This window comes from Leguminivora glycinivorella, chromosome 27, assembly GCF_023078275.1.
Source record: "Leguminivora glycinivorella isolate SPB_JAAS2020 chromosome 27, LegGlyc_1.1, whole genome shotgun sequence".
Classification (NCBI taxonomy): domain Eukaryota; kingdom Metazoa; phylum Arthropoda; class Insecta; order Lepidoptera; family Tortricidae; genus Leguminivora; species Leguminivora glycinivorella.
The window spans coordinates 7,246,074-7,267,380 of NC_062997.1; the positions used below are offsets into that span (position 1 = coordinate 7,246,074).

Sequence of the window (21,307 nt, forward strand, 5' to 3'; positions counted from 1 at the left end):
AATGAAACTGTCCTTATCAGAATATTAAAAAAAATGTTAATATTTCAGATGATTTAATTTTATCACGAGGTTATTATTTATTAATTAAATTTTGCTGACAACGTGCATGACCTAGAATTATCTAGCCTTTTCCATTCTACGTCCATCTTTTATGAAGAGTCAATGCCAAGTGATTCGTTCACCAATGTGTAAACAGCGACTCTTACCTTGGCCAAGGGGCTGGTCCAAGGGTTGGTCCAACCGTTGGCCCATGTGTACAGCGGCCTTTACACGAGTTCACTCGTGGCCGGGTGCTGTTTGTGAACACCGGTCTGTTTCATACGCTAGCTGGGACTATCACTGCACCTTAGAAAACAAAGTCGCCCGCCACATCTGGCTGTGTGTCTGTTTGTGGCATCATCGCTGCCGAACGGAAGAACCGATTGAGATTTACTTTTTTTAAACTCCCGACGCAAAAAAGACGGGGTGTTATTAGTTTGACATGTCTGTCTGTCTGTCTGTGCGTGTGTCTGTCTGTGGCATCGTAGGTCCCGAACGGATGAATCGATTTTGATTTAGTTTTTTTTGTTTGAAAGCTGAGTTAGTCGGGAGTGTTCTTAGCCATGTTTCATGAAAATCGGTCCACTATGTCGGGGTTTATTTTAACATTTTTTTTGACGAATTCTGAAATGTACATATGTGTGTTCTCAGGTCCTTAAACAACAGTCCGATCTCGAACCCCAGCTCCCCGCTCGACATGATCCAGGAGGAGATCCACAACGGCTGCTCGCAGCTCGGCTTCACGCAGGTGTGTGTGTGTGTGTGTGTGTGTGTGTGTGTGTGTGTGTGTGTGTGTGTGTGTGTGTGTGTGTGTGTGTGTCTGTCGCAGGTCCCTGAACAAAACGGCGTACTACGCCAGCGGGGTTAGTGCATGACTGCCGTGAGAGTATGTCCTTATGTCATTGATACAGTTAGAAGTAGACGTGTCATCGATCTCGCGGCGACATACTCTCGCGGCCATCATGTGCTAGGCCTACAGAAACCTGTCGTAATGTGTAACCGGCATCTAAGCAAAGTCCACTAGTGCCCACCAAATCACATGCAATCTATCTCTATCGCTTTTACGTATTGGCGCGACAGAGCCAGACCACGTTTCTGCGGCGTTTGAAACGCTATTCGGTTACGGGAGATGTGACAAGAAACACAAATCAAATTACCTGTGTAATTGTGTATGTATCATGTATGTATCCAATACCCATTACCAATAGGGAACTTGACTGTAGTTAAAATGAAAATATTTGATACCATTCACGAAATAAAGCATCAGATAATTATAAGAAAAACATCGACAGAAGTTGTTTTTAATTCCAATTTCTATTTAACAAGTCAAGTAAAAATATATAAAGTAACGAGTTGACCGTGACGTCACTCAATTCGATTTCATATTAATTCCATATTAGCAAGTCGTTCAAATTCGTTTTGACAGTTTTTATATTACGTCGGTGGTAAACAAGCGTACGGCCCGCCTGATGGAAAGCGGTCACCGTAACCTATGGACGCCTGCAACTCAAAGAGTGTCACATGCGCGTTGCCACCCCATTAGAAACTTGTACATTCTCTTTTGCTGTGTAAAATACACAGTAAACAGGAGTGTACAAGTTCCAAGGAGGGTTCGGGTTGCCGACGACTCAAAGGACAATAGACGGAACAAGTCAGTTCCGTTAGTCCTCCCGTCATCAGCACACCGCATCCTCGTTGAGTTCTTAAAAAGAAGCTGATTTGACTAGGAGGCGAGTAGCCTATTACCTATGTATGTGTTTTTCTCGTGCAGGAGATGAGCCGCAACCTGCAGCAGCAGTTCCAGGCGTACGCGTCCGCGCACCCGCAGATCTCGCTCACCGACTGCCTCGGCTCCGAGGTCACGCTCGTCGCCTCCTCCGACGACAGCGACGACAGCCTAGACCGCCCCCCCATCTACCACCCCCCCCTCCTCCCCCAGCTCGTCATCTCCGAGCCCTCCGACCTGGAGCCCTCCATCACGCGCGGCATCGGCCGCAAGCCCAGCCACGAGGCCCCGCACGAGGAGGACAGGGACGCAGACATGCAGAGTCCTAAAGAGGAAAAGAGCAGGAGGAACAGCGAGAAGAGCTTAGGGTTCAGCGACGATTCACTCAGCAACGACTCGCCCAACTGCGAACAGAACGTACACTCCATCTACTCTAACATAGTCTCCGTCAGCTCCGGGTTCAGTGAGAACCGGGGGAGCTTCTCCGAGCATCGAGAATCATTCTCATTCTCAGATAGAGGAAGCTTCTCGGAGCGCGGTGATTACGGACGCTCGTCCTTTTCAGAGAGAAGCGATTTGGGTCGCGGGAGCTTCTCAGAAAAAGGAGAGACTCCTAGATCTTCCTTCTCAAATCAGGGTATCTTAGGCGATGTTCAGGAGGAGTATTTCCCAAGGGACAGGTTAGAAAAATGCGATGAAGGGGAGGAGATAGATAAACTGCAGAAATCCACTATGGATTTAAGATTGACTGACATTTGCCGGCCGGATGATAAGATACCTATATTATTAAGTCCGCAAAAAGTCTCCTGCATACAGGAGTCTTACGAAGTGATGTTGTCCACGGTGTGTTCTAAATTAGACTCGCAGAGGATAGTGGAGTTACTCAAAGAAGCTATAAACACGAGGGTTCCCCCGCAGAACATCTTCGTGGAGAGTCAGAACGACGAGACGCGGCCCGGCTTGAGCCTGGAGTACTCGGGGGGGATCCAGATCGAGCTGGTGCTGTGCGAGAACAAGGCGTGCGAGAAGAAGGGGCTGAAGATGAGGAGGATCTCGGGCGACCAGCGCGAGTACGGCAAGCTGTGCCAGCAGCTCATCACCAGCCTCACCGTCTGAGCTCGAAGCTAGGGCAGAAAGATACCACACTTTGAGTGGTTACTGGTTACCCATATATCCGCATCAACATCAATTCGCGTCTCATGATGATTTTTAATTTAATTTTTGTATGAGAAATCGCTCGGTACTATAAACATGCGTGCGCATGCGTTCAATTTTCCGACGCGTAAGCCATAGAGTATATTCAATACTATGTGAGTTATTAGTCAAGATTTTCGAATGCAGCGCCATCTATTATTAAGTTACAACAACTTTTCATGTGACTTTCCATGCCTAAAGGTTCCTTATAGCACCTTATAACACTTTGACCTATTAAATAGAAATTATGTTTAAACTACTGCTGTCCATATTTTTCTTCTAATTATGTGTTGCTTTATTTCATGCACTGTATAAAATATTTTATTATTTTAACTGTAGGAAACTAGCCTATTGTTTTTCACGCCCTCTATCCTTGAGTTTCCTAAACATATACTAAGTACATCGGATTTACTATTTCCTTTGACTGAAAACACCGGGGCGTAAGCATCTTTATACTAAGGAGCGATTTCTCATACATGAATAAAATAAAAGATCATAAGAATCGGTGCGGATAGATGTGGTTACACCATTTCACTTGAACATAAGGACGCTATAACCGGCACTAGGTATGCGAGCTTTCGGCCGGTAAGCGACTATGTGGTACCTTTTAGTTGAAAACGTCACATTTGAAGCTACTGTTTAACTCGCTATGTACCGGGTGGGCGTGTCGGTTCGTTCGTTTGTATCTACGAGAGCAAACATATGTAAATAAGATTATTATGAGCATAAAAGCGTGTTCAGATAATTTGTACTCCTCAGACGATCATTTTGTCTCATGACTTCAAACACTATGAAGTATTTCAATGTCCTATTTTATTACTTATCGCGCTTTACACACGCAAACATTCGCAATAGGTATGTCTAACTAAAAATCAATTTTTGCAAGTAACTGTAAACATTTTGTTCAGTTTGAAGAGTTCAAAGTTTTTTTTTTCGTGTTAAGGTAGGCGGACTAGGCGGGGCAAATCCCGAGGCAAATGTAATTGATCAATTTTTTCCATGTTTTACAATGTTTGTATTATTAAATAGTGTCCACCGGTTATATATGGTAGGCGTGTTCAGAGGATACATGTAGATCTCAACATCATAGTGTAATAATGGAAAAAATGGATTAGTTACGATTGCCCCCCCCCCCCCCCCCCCCCCCCCCCCCCCCCCCCCCCCCAAGATTTGCCCCACTGTACCTTTTAGAGTAACCCCACCCGGTAAGTTGTACGTTTGGGTGAAACCATCCGTTATTCTATTGTGATCAAACTTGACATACATGATGTAAGTTGGAGACTATGTAGTACAATTGTACCATCCAGCGGTCCATTCTTCGTTACAAGTTACAAATTACAAATATCCAATGTGACAAGTTGTAACTTGTAACTTTCACGTTTGAAAACTGGCCACTGATCTGACGATGGATCTACCCTAGTCCTGAGGTATTTGAGTGAAATTCAAATTAACTTTTTTTTTTTTTTTTTACTGTTCGACTCCAAATTCCTATACTTTGTAAAAAGATATTTCCTGTATTTTGCATTCCAAATGAATTTGATTCCTACATTGCGAACAATTTGATATCTATTAGAGATTTTACAAAAATGATGTTTTGTGAAAGGTGAGAGTAACGCCTATTGCAGTTGATTATTCAATTAATATTATATATTGTTTTTCCCCTCGGCGGCAAACTTTGTTTAACCTGCGTTTAAACCCTGGTAACCAGATTCCACTTTTTGAACCAGTCGCTACGCTCGCGTTTCAATGTTGGAATCTTTCGTTTGCTCGATTATCAATACGCCACGTGCGGTTAAACAACATTGCCCCCTTGTAAAATAAAACCCACATCTAAAATCAAAATTACTGATATACTATAGGCGGTGCTCTGGGACCCATTTCTCGGAGCTACAAGTTACAATTTACAAGTAGTAGTCACTGTCTAATATGACAAATTGAAAAGAGACTTCCGCTTGTAACTTTCAGCTTTCAGAAATGGGCCACTGGTCTCACTATTTTTTTTTTTCCAAGATTGTCTGTAATACAATGAAAGGATAGCATAATAAGGTCGAAGTGAATAAATTGTACCTAATATTACGTTTTACTATAGCTTAGTGCCTGTGTCGCTCGCGGCGGGAGGGGAGACCGGGGAGAGTTGTCCTTAATAGTTAGTGTGCTGAGATTGCGACTGACACGCGCACCAATCTACAGCGAAAACATATCAAAATGCAATTTATTACAAATGTGTAACATTCAATGAATTCTTTAGATCTTTTTTACATTTTGATTGAATGAATTGACTTCGGTCGTTCCTACGTATTGTATCTATCGAATTAAAACGCCTGTTTAATTTGTTAATAAATATACGTAGGTTTAACTGAACCTTGTTCACTTCACCGATGTATATAAGCACTCTGTATATGATGTTTAAATAAAATAATTTATTCCAAATATAGTTTATTAAAATAAATAATGTTTAGGTATTTTTAATAATAAATGCTTTGTACATAACTGTAGATGCGTTTCCGAATGTATGTATTATTAAGTAATGCAATGATTGCTGCTTGCGGAGGGACGCGCGGAGCTATGTGTTATTGCTGCGTACTGCCTTCGCCGCGCCGCGGCCGAGCAATAACGTACCTACTGTCGTACATACTCTAGTTTGCCGTAAGTGTAGTTATGAGACTTTGAATACCTTGTAAATAATATTTTAATAAATATTCCAGTTCCAAAATGTTCGTTGTTGTTTCATTTTGGATTTAGTGTCCAAATCGAGGTTTAATTTTTGCTGTAGTGTAATACCTGACGATACACGTGCGGAAAAGAGAAGCTACAAGTTAGAAATTACAAGTAGTTCAACAACAGCTCCAATGTCACAAGTTGAAAGAAGTTTGTAAGTTTCAGGTTTGAGAAATGGGCTACTGATCTGGTGATGGACAGATGTCCATCCAGGTCTAAGGAAAGAGTGAAATACAAATTAACTTTCAATACTATTCAACTCCATTCCTATAGTTTGTAATTACTTATTTGTTTCATTTACAAGGCGGCATAATTGTTGTAAAACCGCACATGTCAATGAAAATTTGTTGAGAAGCTGTAAGCTATTACGATTTTTTTTTTGGAAAACTTGTTCCAAAGGTCATAATATAAAGGACACAGCGGCGTTTAGGACGTCGATGCAGACCAAATGCAGACATTGTAAAAGTTGTAACAAAAAACTGAGTAGTTTCTATAGATATTATGGGATTAGTGGCGACATTTAGCGATACATTAATGATTTATTTTATATTAGCTTTACTATATTCCACTTATTTTGATTAACACATTATTGACGAATGAAAAAAAAAATCATTCATCATCATCAGTCGGGCAAAACACACTTTTGGAAATGTTAAGCTATAGGAAAAATTTACATGCTGCTAGTTTGAGTTCGATATTGAAGACTACTAGCGCCATCTAGTAGGACCGAAGGTAACGAACGATAACTACAGAATAATGTGCATGTCTGACGACCTATCCCTACGATTCATAAAAGGTAGCCGAGGGACTTAGCTAAATTAGGAAAAACTTAAAACAGAGTTGATAAAGACATCTTTCGAGGAATTCAGTTACTACTCGTCACTAGAGGGCGCTAGTAGTAAGCACGTCCGGTTGGGTATTATGATACAATAAATTATTATTTAATAATAATTGAAACAATCATCATAAATTCAATATACGAAACACGAAACTATATAAAAAAAAAAGGTATTATTAATAACATCATCCAGAATTCTAACGAAATAGTTAAACATAGCGGAACAAACGAAACGTTTTGGAATCTAACGTTAATTGATTTAAAGAAATGTTTTGATCGCATTACAGGATGTAATCGTAGACAATAATTCCGTCAGACATCACAGATATCCGAAAGAGGAGTCTCCAAGGTAACGCATGAATGGGAATTCCGACGACCTGTCCGGTAGATGGCACCGCTCTTAAGATAAATGGCGCTATTAAAATTTTCCTCAGAATCATGTGGTGATTTTACAAATAGAGTGGTTAGGTAAGGTTCGGAGTTAGGTTAGGTTTTGAGTTAGGTTAGGTTTTGAGTTAGGTTAGGTTTTGAGTTAGGTTAGGTTTTGAGTTAGGTTAGGTTTTGAGTTAGGTTAGGTTTTGAGTTAGGTTAGGTTTTGAGTTAGGTTAGGTTTTTGAGTTAGGTTAGGTTTTGAGTTAGGTTAGGTTTTGAGTTAGGTTAGGTTTTGAGTTAGGTTAGGTTTTGAGTTAGGTTAGGTTTTGAGTTAGGTTAGGTTTTGAGTTAGGTTAGGTTTTGAGTTAGGTTAGGTTTTGAGTTAGGTTAGGTTTTGAGTTAGGTTAGGTTTTGAGTTAGGTTAGGTTTTGAGTTAGGTTAGGTTTTGAGTTAGGTTAGGTTTTGAGTTAGGTTAGGTTTTGAGTTAGGTTAGGTTTTGAGTTAGGTTAGGTTTTGAGTTAGGTTAGGTTTTGAGTTAGGTTAGGTTTTGAGTTAGGTTAGGTTTTGAGTTAGGTTAGGTTTTGAGTTAGGTTAGGTTTTGAGTTAGGTTAGGTTTTGAGTTAGGTTAGGTTTTGAGTTAGGTTAGGTTTTGAGTTAGGTTAGGTTAGGTTAGGTTAGGTTAGGTTAGGTTAGGTTAGGTTAGGTTAGGTTAGGTTTTTTTTTTTTTTTTTTTTTTTTTTAACTTGTTCCTCCAACATTATCGGAGTCTTTTTCTATCTATTGTTCATTCATTCCAGTTCTCGCAGTTATTCTTCTCGCACTTTTATGCTTCATACAAGTCTTTCATTCATACATCATCTTTCTTACTATTCTGAGTGGGATTCTCAGCTAACTATATTTATCTTTATTTATTTATCTTTTGTAATGGTGTAAGTAAAATACAACGGTTGGCAGTCAGATATAGGACATTGGGGGATTTGCGGGAGTTTATTGGGGTGTATTTTTATTTCTTTTATTTAACATTGGTTGCCTTTATTTCTAATTTACTTACATTTCTATTTATTTACAATTTTTTGCATATGACAGTATTAATATTTTTATCAAAAAATATATGACTATCATATTTTTATCTATAACTACTTATTTTTATTTACTACAATTGTCACTATTTTTACACAATATTTTAAAAACTTGTCCCTTTTTTCATCACTACATACTATATTACTGAAGTTTTCTATGCTGATAATTTCGTCTATCTCGGCTTCAATGTTGTGTCTAGTTTTTCCAAATTGGGGACATTCTGTTAGGATGTGTATTAAACTTTCCGGTTTCCCGGGTTCGCATGAACACGACGGATCGTCCTTGCACTTGAAGCGGTTCAGGTACTCGGAGAATCCGCCGTGCCCCGTGAGTAATTGTGTGGTTATTCCATCCAGTTTAATTTTTCGCACTATCCGATACGCCGCTTCTATGTTCGGGAAAAACAGCTTGGTTGTCGAGGCAGTGCTGCCCGTTTTATATCTGCGATCCCACTCCTCAAGCGTCTCAGCTCGAATCTCTCGCTTTACGTAGGAGACCGGGCAAAGATCGTAGTGTGGACGTCCTTTGAATCTCAAGGCTGCCTCTTTGGCTAGTTCGTCGGCTCTTTCGTTGCCTTCCAATCCCGCATGTGCTTTGATCCAGAACAAGGTTAATACTTTATTCTGGAGAGATACTGATTTGATGTGATCTCTCGTTTTTACAGCTAGCGGGTGGAAACAACGATGGTTTATGACTGTTTGCAGAGCAGCTCTGGAGTCACTGTATATACCAAAGGACGTCGCGCTATGCCCCGCTACAGCTCGAGTCGCCTCGCATAGTGCTAGGAGCTCAGCCTGGAATACGGTGCAGTACTTGGGGAGAGCAAGCTTGAGGGCTTTTGTTTCAACATCGCCACTCCATATGGATAGTGCGGCCCCCACCCTGCCCTCGATCTTGCTCCCGTCTGTAAAAATGCGAACATCAAAATTACAGTTTTGATCCAGCATTTCTCTGTTCTCCAGGCTGAGGAATCCCAGCGTGATATAATCGGCTGGGTGAGGTGCTTTCATTGCTGGGGCCATGCGCTCCACTTCTCTGTCCGCCAGCTCCGGTCGGGATATTCCCTTTTTGGCCTCGTATAACAAGGCCGCCTCGCGGATTCGGAGGTCAAGAGGGATCATCCCGGCCAGCGCAAGCGCTGCGTTCATGGAGACAGTGCGGTAGGCTTTGCACTGTTTTTGGGCTATCCCGCGTTGTAGTGCCTCGAACTGCCTTTTTGCCATTTCTTTATTGGCAGCTGGTGCCCAGACACTGGCGGCGTACAGTACAATGGGTTCCATGGTAGCCACGTATATTGTTTTTATGACTTCTGGGTGAAGTCCCCAACTCACTTTTGCCGCCTTTGCCAACTGTTTATACGCGCCAGTAGCCTTTTTACAGACGTTTGAAATGTGGGTATTAAAGGTGAGCTTCCGGTCTATAGTAACCCCTAACAGTTTTATTTCGTCAGACATGTCTATCCCGATCCCTCCCATGGTCAGGCGAGGAGTGTCGTATTTTAATTTTTTAGTGATCGTCATCGCGTTTGTTTTTTGCGGAGCGAACTTTAATTTGTTATCGACACCCCACGCCCGAACGTATTCAAGAGCAGAGTTTGCACGCCTTTCGATTTCCAGGGCCGTTTTACCGTGGAATGCCATGACCACGTCGTCTGCAAAAGCCTGGCAAAAGTCTCCCTTCGCTTCTAGGCTTTTTAGGAGGGGGTCCAATAGGAGGTTCCAAAGGATTGGGCCTCCGATTGACCCTTGGACACATCCTTTGTTTGTGCTTTTGGCGTACTCCTCTCCTGCGTACTTGACAATCACCTTCCGATTGCAGAGATAGCTATCAAAAGTACGTCTCAGGTTCAGCGGACAGTTTTCTTCCGCCAGTCGGACTCTTATCGCTGGCCACCATGCGCTATCGAAGGCTCCCTCTATATCCAAGGATACCACTGTGACAATTTCCTTATGATTGATTTTACTGCGGATGTATTGCATTAGGTTATAGAGGGAGTCTTCGGTGCTTCTTTGCGGCATGAATCCATACTGGCGGGTACTCATGTTCGGTAGCAGATGGAACCTGAGGCGGGCCACCAACATTTTTTCAAGGGTTTTCCCGAGCACTGGCAGGAGGCCTATTGGCCTATACGCTTTCGGAACAGTATAGTCACTTTTGCCAGGCTTTCTCAGTACAATTACCGTGGCTCTCTTCCATATTTCCGGGAAGTGGTTGAGTTCCAGGCATTTGTTCAGAAGCTGCAAGAATAGTTCCGGGACGCATCTTATAGCCTGAAGACATATGTCAGCGGTGAAGCCATCGTCTCCAGGAGCTTTTTTAGGGTTGAAAGACTCACTGGCAGTTTTTAGTTCCTCCATGGTGAACGGTGGGTCGCTTGGTCCCACATGCTCCTGTGCATTCACCATTTCAGCTCTCTGCCTGATGTTTTGGTGGAACGCATTGTCGCTGGATGTGAGGTCTTCTGGGTAAAAGGTTTCTGCTAACAATTTAACAGAGCCTTTTGCGTCTAGTGCCTCGCCGTTTTGTTCCAGCGGTCTGTCCTCTTTTCTCTGTATGGTTCTTCCTATTACCCTATAGATGCCATCCCAGACACTCTCTCTATCCTGCTTACAGCAGAACTCCTTCCAACTGTTTGTCTGAGCTTTTGCTGTCTCTGTCTCATATTTTTCTTTTTGTTCTAGGTACTCTTCAACAACCTTCGCTCTGCGGATTGGAGCTGCGCATCGGATCCTACGTTTTCTTCTTGCAACTTCCCTCTTCATCTCTGCGAGTTTCTCGGACCACCACGGCACGGTGAGTATTTCTTTGGTTTTCTTTAGTGGCATTGATTTCTTGCATGCTTCTGTAATTATTTGTGTGAGTTTTTGTGTGACTTTTTCTAATTCTTCTGTGTTAATTATCTTTACTATTTCAGTTTGTGTTAGCTTGTGTTCAAGTGTCAGTTCGCCGAGTTTTGCACAGAACTCTGGCCAGTTTGCCTTTTTTGTATTGAAGATTCTAGTAGTCCTGTTTATTGTAATGCCTTTGGATTTTTGCAGGTATATTTCAAAAAGTATGCCGTTGTGGTCCGAGCTCGTGAGGCTTTCGTCTACTCTCCACTCGCCCATCAAGCTGAGGATGTCCGTTGAGCAGGCCGTGATGTCCACAAAGCTTTGATACCTTTTCCCCCTCGGACAGTGTCGAAGGTCGGTATGTTTCCTCTATTTAGTATAGACATATTTAGCTCGTCTAGAGTTCCGGACAGCTCTTCACCTCTGTAATCATTTACCGGGCTTCCCCACCACATGCTTTTGGCGTTTACGTCGCCTCCCACGATCCATGTCCTGGAGCCGGTTTCTCGAGCTATCAGGGCGAGGTGGTTCAGGTCTGGTCCAATTGGGTGGTTTTGTTGTGGACATTCCAGGTAGATGGAGACAAGCGTGACTTCCCACGCACTGGTTCGGATCCTCACCACGACGATGTTATTCGTGGTGAGTTTTGGACACTGAATGACGTCTAAGTCCTGGTCTAAGACTGCTATTGCAGCCTTCACAGTTCCTTCTCCTATATCAGTGCTTTGGAAGATCCTAACGCCCCTGTAACTTCTCATCTCCCTGGCAGCCCCCACGTATGGTTCTTGTAGGAGTGCCACTGCAACTCCCCGCCGCTTTGCTTCTATCAACAGTTCAGTTGTTGCCAATTTGGACCGTTGGAGGTTTGCTTGGGCTATTAAATATTTGTTGGCTTGTGTTTGGGTGCCCTTAGCAGTATGCTACGTTTGCTCGTGCTAATATATCCCATTTTTTTCGACACGGGCACTCGCTGCTGAACGCGTTATGCTCTTGATGATCGAGTTTTTCTCTAGCGCAGTTTTTACAGGTCGCGGGTATGTTAGCTAGGTAGTCAGCGCACTCGCCCCTCAGGTGCGGCCCACCGCAATGGCTGCAGAGGTCGACCGCCTCTTTGCAAAACCTTTTGCCGTGCCCGAATCCCAAGCAGCGAGTACACTGTACCAGGGGGATTGATCTTCGGCTCTGACTCGTTGGAGATCGATATGTACGCTGCCAATATCCATCACTCTACGCCATATGGACGGCGACACACTGATTATTATGTTGCTTGTGTGTGGATTTCTGGTTTTCCGCCTATACCTGATCTCCACGCGGTCCTCTTCTGTGCTGAGGTCATGGAAAATCCCCCTGTTCTGATTCCTCAGGGCTTTTTTAATATCTTCGTCAGTATTTATTTGTAGGACGTTTCTGAGGATCAGTTGGGGGTCTTTGTTTTTCACTTCCTCTACGCACAAGTTTGTTCCTTCTTTCGAAAGCCTTTCCAGTGCCTTTTTTCTCTCCTCCGTGGTTTCGAATCCCATGATTACTTTCCTGTCTTTGGCTTTTCTCACTTTCTCCACTCTTATCCATCCGTCTTTCGCGTCGACTGTCTTTCTGACTTTCTCCAGTACGGCCTCACCAGTTTCCGTTTCATCGGTTGATGTGACTACAACCGAGTGCAGAGTGCTTCGTTGAGGGTGATTTGGACGCGTCGCTGTCACGCTGGCATATGTGGCCCCTTTCATGTTCTCCTTGTGCTCCTCTAGCGCTATCTTCAGTTCATCCATCTTTTTTATGTGTTCACTCTGTCTTCTTTCACTCTCTATCATTCTCCTTTCGTTTTCTTTCATATACTCTTCCATTTTGTTAAATCTTTCTCTCACATCCTTCTCTCTCGATTCTATTTCCAGCGTGGGATCCGGTTGTGCGGTTTTGTCTTCTGGCTCTGTTGGAGTCGCCGGCTTTGTCGCGTTGGTCCCTTTTCCTCTCTCTCTAGCCAGTTCTGCCTCCGCCTCCTTTACTAGTGCGTATAGTCGCTCTAGGGCTTGTTTTACTTCCACTTTAATTATTGTTTTGATATTGCCCGATTCCTTTAGACGCTCGTTTGCTTTGTCCAAATTGGCCTTGGCTTCTGAAAGTCTACTCACGTACTTTTTTGTCGGGACGGTGGAAGTTTCTGTCACCGGCGGCTTGGTCACTTTTGTTTTTGCCTTTTGTGTGATGCTTTGGGCTTTCTTAGTTTCCGGTGTAGTGATTTCCGCCGCCGGCGCCGAGGGGGCCTCTGGAGCTGGCTTCACCTTGTCGCCTGCTCCCGACGTCCCCGCGGACTCCGGACTTGGTGACATGCTGAACGTCTTACCCAATTCCCACTCCCCAATGCTTCGCCTTACTGATGGTCGTGTTTCAGATTTTTCCGGTTTTTTAGGCGAGGCATTGGGGACCGGGTTTTTCGCTGGTGTTCTGAGCATTGTGCTGTTGCTCATGGATGTCGAGGGGATAAGTTGGAGTTTTTACCTCTGTAAAGGGGAGGTAAATTGTCTAGGTTATGGGTAGGTTTGTAAAAAGTAATAATAAAATAAAGCTAAAATTTTGAAAAAGTAGAGTCAGAGGTTTTTCTTAATATAGAGTCGCAGACTCTTTAATTCAGTCTTATTAACTAATATACTATCACTACAAGATTTCTGGCGGTTTTTCCCAGGTCGAAAATTTTTCGACTCTACGTAGAAACCGAAATGTCTGCTCCAGTGGATAGCTCTCCCCGAGCCCTTTCTAACGATACCAAACACGGGGTACCCGTGAGTTGAAACGCCGGAGCTAGGGTGGTTTGAAATATCCGGTTTCAGGTCTGGTTTCCGGTTTCCGTTTCGGTATCTATGGATATCTCCGGCGTTTTTGGTCCAAATCACTCGTGCTTGGGCTCGTTTTTCAAGGCTCAACAAGCTCCACAATTTGACCGAGCTTGTTTTCAAAAAATTTTTGGAAATTTTTGGAAATTTCCAATTTCCAAAAGTTTCCAAAAACTTCCGGAAGGTTGCCAAGCGTAAAGAGGAGTGTCCTGTCGACCCCACAGAGAAAACCGCTGCCCTCTGCGGCCACGGGAAGCGGAGATATTTAGGTTTAAAAATTTTCAAAATGGCGGCCGAACTGTCAAAGTACAACTTTGATTGCCGATATCTCCGGTTCTAGAGGCCGCAGCGACCTCGGGTCTTCGGCAAAGGTGCGATGTCGGACCCGCTCTGTCCGCCGGGCTGGTCTTCCGGATCTGATTTTTTGACAGCTCCTTTTTGGATTTTATGTTGTGGAGGGGTAGAGTTGTATGCCCTTAATTCAGTTTCGAAAATCCCGTCTTCGTAGGACCTCCGGTTGCCGAGCTATGGATGGCTAAGTAAAAACAAGATGGCCGCCCAACTGTCAGATCTTGACTTTGACGGCTTCTAACTTTGCAACCAAAGGTCGTAGAAGGACCGGACTTTTTCTGGGGTGTGTGGCTCTATCTCCTCTACGCGTTTTGAGGGGTAAATGGCCTCTAAAAATTTTTTGGAGATACAAGGTTAAAACCACACACAACCAGTAGGGCCTTAAAAATGAATATGATCTGTGAAAAGTTGGATCTTGTACGTCACACGGTTCCCGAGTTATTTAAATTTTCAAATTTGGTATCAAAAAACAAAATGGCCGAAAATTTGGTTTCCTTTTGATTTTAATGCTAGAGGGATGGCGTTTGGGGTTGGGGGTGATGAAATATGGATTCTAAAGCTATTGACACTATAAAAAATTGATTTTTTCTATTTGTTTTCGATTTAATTGAAAAAAATGTTTAAAAATTTGTAACTCGAAAACCGTAAGCTGCAAAAATCCGGAAAAATTACTAAAAATATCTAAATCTAGAGACTTATACTACCTTATATCTAACAGACTTTTTCCTATACAAAAATTTTACAGGAGGTCACTTTTTCAAAATTTTTTGAAAAACTCAAAATTCTTGGTCACTAATGTCTATATGTCTCTGGAACTTTGAAGATCAGTTCTTTGTCCAAGCGCGCAACAGGAATCACAATAAAAAGTATATGGTCTGACTGAAGATTTTCTTTTATTAACACTTAAAGTTTCAATTTTGATTTTAAATTTTTTCCAAAACTATAAGTCCAAAAATTCAAAACAAAGTACCAATTGGATGAGTCCGATGAGAGGTTTTCCTGTGCTGAATGTGAAGTTCCCAGCTGCTCTATTTCGCTGACCTCGTGGCCACGTGGTTCTTGTTTTTCTGGTGATTGTGCCTCGGTGTTGCGGTGCCCAGGTGCGTTTGAGGTGTCGTTGGATAGCTCTCTGCAAGCTGCTTCTGCTGGTATATTGCACGTGTAGATGTCACAGTCCGTTTCTGTTCTATGCACTCTTTTAGGTTGTCCTAACCTTAAAATTGACGGTTTTTGCCAATTTTTGGTTTCCACTGCACTTAAACCTTCACGCACTGTAATCCGTTCGATGGGTCTTGTAATTCCGCACCACGCGACACTTGTTTGAGGCCGATCGGATGAAAATTGCCACGTCCACGAATTTTTAACTGCGGAGCTTTGCGAAAAAGATGTTGCTACGACGCAGGGTGGCACGTGACTGGTTAGGTTAGGTTAGGTTAGGTTAGGTTAGGTTAGGTTAGGTTAGGTTAGGTTAGGTTAGGTTAGGTTAGGTTAGGTTAGGTTAGGTTAGGTTAGGTTAGGTTAGGTTAGGTTAGGTTAGGTTAGGTTAGGTTAGGTTAGGTTAGGTTAGGTTAGGTTAGGTTAGGTTAGGTTAGGTTAGGTTAGGTTATAGGTACCGTCCTCGGTAGATTTCTTTCAAACTTGGTATAGGGGCTTTATTTTACATGATCTATCTCTGGTCTTTCGCTTTTGGTATGAAATGATCCTGCGTCTGGTACCTCCCATACATTTGTTTTTGTTTTTTTTTTCTCCGCTTTGGTTTTCTTTTAAGGGTGTTGGATTTATAGCTACCCCAAAATTTAAGTAATTTTGCATCGAATGCAATTTTTTTCATGAAAATCGGATAATAAACAAAAATTTTAGACCCGGGTTAGATTATTTCATAAAAATTTTTTTGTCCAAATCGGTCCAAAAAAAGGTCTATATATACGAAAACATAATATTCGTGTGGCACTAACGTGCCACCGAAAGCCCAAATCTGAAGTCCATTTTGCTCTATCTCTTACCGTTTCCGAGATATAACGTCATGAATGTACCAAAAATAGCAAACTTTTACTATTTTGTACCAAATGGTTGCTATTTCAAAAATTCAGGCGCTCATGAGCGATTAGTATGGAAAACGTAAAATCCGACTCGCACTTGACCAATTTTCATACAAAGTTGTTTTTTTATAGTTTTGATGGAATTTTCATATTTTGTATGTATATATTGGTGTAAAATTAATATGTTATAATTGTTGTTGACAGTATCTGTCAAACTGTCAAATTTGACAGACTTTTGTCATATTTGGTTTTGGTTATAAATGATGTCATTTCTTTTCATAATATTATTTATCTTAATGATAATTGACAGATTTTGACAGTTTTGACAGAAAAAGTCAATTTGACAGTTTTCACAGAAAACATCATTTTGACAGTTTTGACAGAAAACATCATTTTGACAGTTTTGACAGAAAATGTCAATTTGACAGTTTTGAGCAAACATGTAATTTTGACAGTTTTTACGGAAAATGTCAATTTGATAGTTTAGACAGAAAACATAATTTTGACAGTTTTGACAGAAAATGTCAATTTGACAGTTTTGACCAAACATCATTTTGACAGTTTTCACAGAAAACATCATTTTGACAGTTTTGACAGAAAACATCATTTTGACAGTTTTGACAGAAAATGTCAATTTGACAGTTTTGAGCAAACATATAATTTTGACAGTTTTTACGGAAAATGTCAATTTGATAGTTTAGACAGAAAACATCATTTTGACAGTTTTGACAGAAAATGTCAATTTGACAGTTTTGAGCAAACATGTAATTTTGACAGTTTTTACGGAAAATGTCTATTTGATAGTTTAGACAGAAAACATCATTTTGACAGTTTTGACAGAAAATGTCAATTTGACAGTTTTGACAGAAAACATCATTTTGACAGTTTTGACAGAAAATGTCAATTTGACAGTTTTGACAGAAAACATCATTTTGACAGTTTTGACAGAAAATGTCAATTTGACAGTTTTGAACTAAAATGTCATTTTGACAGTGTTTCTCAAAATATCATTTTGACAGTTTTGATCAAACATGTCATTTTGACAGTTTTGACAGAAAATGTTAATTTAACAGTTTGACACTCTTTGTCATTTTTAACCCATAGTGTCATTCTGACAGATATTAACTCTAAATGATTTTTTAACATTTTGTTCAGAAAAATTTGATTTTAGTCACTGTCTTAGTATAAGACTGCATTAAAAGTGAAATTTAACAGATTTTATGCAAAAATGACATTTTTATATTATCTCTGAAACGTTAAGAGCTAGCTCAAAAATAATGCGATTTTTGATCATTTCACACCCTATAGGTGTGAGTTTATCGAAATCTGTAAAGGTATTTTTCGATATGTCAAAATCTATCAAAATGTTAATTTTGAAAAAAAAGTTGTCCAAAAATTAAAAAAAAATGTCATTTTGATACGGAAACATATAACTCGTGTGGTACTAAAGTACCACCGACAGTCCAAATCTGAAGTCCATTTTCAGATATCTCAAACCGTTTCTGAGCTATGACGTCTTAAAGTTGACAGATTTTTAGAAAATGACACAAGTTCACAGTTTTTGGCCTAAGGTGTCGCTTGCTAATTTATTGGCCAAATGACGTGGAGTTTTGACAGTTTTGACACGAGACTGTCACTTTGACAAAATCTTGGCATAAAATGACATTTTTACATTTTTTGTAGAAAATTATGATTTTTGTGACATTCTTAATATAAGGTGATATTAAAAGTGCAATTTAACAGATTTTATGCAAAAATGACATTTTTCATATTATCTCGGAAACGGTAGGAGCTAGCTCAAAAATAATGTGATTTTTGATCATTTCACACCCGCAGGGTGTGAGTTTATCGAAATCTGTAAAGGTATTTTTCGATATGTCAAAATCTGTCAAAATGTCAATTTTGAAAAAAAAAGTTGTCCAAAATTAAAAAAAAAGTCATTTTGATACGGAAACATATAACTCGTGTGGTACTAAAGTACCACCGACAGTCCAAATCTGAAGTCCATTTTCCGATATCTCTAACCGTTTCTGAGCTATCACGTCTTGAAGTTGACAGATTTTTACAAAATGACACAAGTTCACAGTTTTTGGCCTAAGGTATCGCTTGCTAATTTATTGGCCAAATGACGTGGAGTTTTGACAGTTTTGACACGAGACTGTTACTTTGACAAAATCTTGGCATAAAATGACATTTTTACATTTTTTGTAGAAAATTATGATTTTTGTGACATTCTTAATATAAGGTGATATTAAAAGTGCAATTTAACAGATTTTATGCAAAAATGAAATTTTTCATATTATCTCGGAAACGGTAAGAGCTAGCTCAAAAATAATGTGATTTTTGATCATTTCACACCCATAGGGTGTGAGTTTATCGAAATCTGTAAAGGTATTTTTCGATATGTCAAAATCTGTCAAAATGTCAATTTTGAAAAAAAAAGTTGTCCAAAATAAAAAAAAAAAAGTCATTTTGATACGGAAACATATAATTCGTGTGGTACTAAAGTACCACCGACAGTTCGAATCTGAAGTCCATTTTCCGATATCTCTAATCGTTTCTGAGCTATCACGTCTTGAAGTTGACAGATTTTTACAAAATGACACAAATTCACAGTTTTTGGCCTAAGTGTCGTTTTCCAATTTATTGGCCAAATGACATGGAATTTTAACAGTTTTTACACAAGACTGTTCCTTTGACAGATTTTAAGCTCAAAATGACATTTTAACATTTTTTGTAGAAAATTATGATTTTAGTAACATGCTTAGTATAAGTCGATATTAAAAGTGCAATTTATCAGATTTTAAGCAAAAATGACATTTTTCGTATTATCTCGGAAACGGTAAGAGCTAGCTCAAAAATAATGCGATTTTTGATCATTTCACACCCTATGGGTGTGAGTTTATCGAAATCTGTAAAGGTATTTTTCGATATGCCAAAATCTGTCAAAATATCAATTTTGAAAAAAAGTTGTTCAAAAATGAAAAAAAATAATGTCAGTCTGATACAGAAACATATAAGAAGTGGGAATGTGAAAATCATTTTATTCTAACTATAACCGTTCCTGAGCTATGACATTCTGAATTTGACAGATTTTTAGAATATGACACAAGATCACAGCTTTTGGTCTAAGGTGCCGTTTGTTAATTTATTGGCCAAATGACATGGAATTTTGTCACTTTGATAGATTTTTGTTTCAAAATGCCATTTTAATATTTTTTGTAGAAAATTAAGATTTTAGTAACATTCTTAGTACAAGACGACATAAAAAGTGCTATTTAACAGATTTTATGCAAAAATGTCATTTTTCATATTATCTCGGAAAAGGTAAGAGCTAGCTCAAAAATAATGTGACTATCGATTTAACGAAATCTGTCAAAATAACAATTTGGAAATTGAAAAAATGTTTTATATTAGATAAAATACCCATGCTACTCAGAAAACTTATATGTGACAGAGTCCGTTTAGGTGCGACGACGAGCGAAGCGAGGAGGAGCGTGTTAGGTTGACAGTGAGCAAACCAACCCACTTTTTCATTTTTGACCCACTTTTTCATTTTAGACCCACTTTCTCATTTTTCACCCACTTTTTCATTTTTGACCCACTTTTTAATTTTTGACCCACTTTTTCATTTTTGACCCACTTTTTCATTTTTCACTCACTTACATTTTTCACCCACTTTTTCATTTTCGACCCACTTTTTCATTTTTCACCCACTTTTTCATTTTCGACCCACTTTCTCATTTTTGACCCACTTTTTCATTTTTCACCGAACTTCATTTTTGACTCACTTTTTCATTTTTGACCCACTTTTTCATTTTAGACACTTTTTCGTTTTTGACCCACTTTTTCATTTTTGACCCACTTTTTTTTTTTTCATTTTTGACCAACTTTTCCATTTTTCACCCACTTTTTCATTTTTGACCACTTTTTCATTTTTGACCCACTTTTTCATTTTTCACCGAACTTTTCATTTTTAAATCACTTTTTCATTTTTGACCCACTTTTTCATTTTTGACCCACTTTTTCATTTTTTTACCCACTTTTTCATTTTTTACCCACTTTTTCATTTTTGACCCAATTTTTCATTTTACACACTTTTTTTTTTTTTTTTTTTTTTTTTTTTTTTTTTTTTTTTCGTTTTTGACCCATTTTTGCATTTTTGACCCACTTTTTCATTTTTGACCCACTTCTTCATTTTTTACCCACTTTTTCATTTTTTTTTACCCAACTTTTCATTTTTTACCCACTTTTTCATTTTTGACCCACTTTTTCATGTTTTACCTACTTTTTCATTTTTTACCCACTTTTTCATTTTTTACCCACTTTTTAATTTTTTTTTTTTTTTTTACCCACTTTTTCATTTTTTACCCACTTTTAGGTTAGGTTAGGTTAGGTTAGGTTAGGTTAGGTTATGTTATGTTATGTTATGTTAGGTTAGGTTAGGTTAGGTTAGGTTAGGTTAGGTTAGGTTAGGTTAGGTTAGGTTAGGTTAGGTTAGGTTAGGTTAGGTTAGGTTAGGTTAGGTTAGGTTAGGTTAGGTTAGGTTAGGTTAGGTTAGGTTAGGTTAGGTTAGGTTAGGTTAGGTTAGGTTAGGTTAGGTTAGGTTAGGTTAGGTTAGGTTAGGTTAGGTTAGGTTAGGTTAGGTTAGGTTAGGTTAGGTTAGGTTAGGTTAGGTTAGGTTAGGTTAGGTTAGGTTAGGTTAGGTTAGGTTAGGTTAGGTTAGGTTAGGTTAGGTTAGGTTAGGTTAGGTTAGGTTAGGTTAGGTTAGGTTAGGTTAGGTTAGGTTAGGTTAGGTTAGGTTAGGTTAGGTTAGGTTAGGTTAGGTTAGGTTAGGTTAGGTTAGGTTAGGTTAGGTTAGGTTAGGTTAGGTTAGGTTAGGTTAGGTTAGGTTAGGTTAGGTTAGGTTAGGTTAGGTTAGGTTAGGTTAGGTTAGGTTAGGTTAGGTTAGGTTAGGTTAGGTTAGGTTAGGTTAGGTTAGGTTAGGTTAGGTTAGGTTAGGTTATAGGTACCGTCCTCGGTAGATTTCTTTCAAACTTGGTATAGGGGCTTTATTTTACATGATCTATCTCTGGTCTTTCGCTTTTGGTATGAAATGATCCTGCGTCTGGTACCTCCCATACATTTGTTTTTGTTTTTTTTTCTCCGCTTTGGTTTTCTTTTAAGGGTGTTGGATTTATAGCTACCCCAAAATTTAAGTAATTTTGCATCGAATGCAATTTTTTCATGAAAATCGGATAATAAACAAAAATTTTAGACCCGGGTTAGATTATTTCATAAAAATTTTTTTGTCC

General features: G+C 39.8%; 2 protein-coding genes across 2 annotated transcripts in view; one reads left to right on the top strand and one right to left on the bottom strand.

Annotated features, from left to right (window-relative positions):
* The window catches only part of LOC125240230, a 63,256-nt gene extending 59,819 nt beyond the window's left edge, over positions 1-3,437 (top strand). Inside the window, 2 exon segments of the mRNA XM_048148056.1 lie at positions 691-787; positions 1,811-3,437. Of these exon segments, the coding sequence (XP_048004013.1) occupies positions 691-787; positions 1,811-2,881 (1,168 nt within the window). The 3' untranslated portion in view covers positions 2,882-3,437.
* Positions 3,438-11,865: 8,428 nt separating this feature from the next.
* Positions 11,866-13,122, bottom strand: LOC125240223 (golgin subfamily A member 5-like). Its single transcript, XM_048148046.1, has one exon. It carries the CDS (start codon positions 13,120-13,122, stop codon positions 11,866-11,868), a length of 1,257 nt encoding a protein of 418 aa, XP_048004003.1.
* Between the last annotated feature and the right edge of the window lie 8,185 nt (positions 13,123-21,307).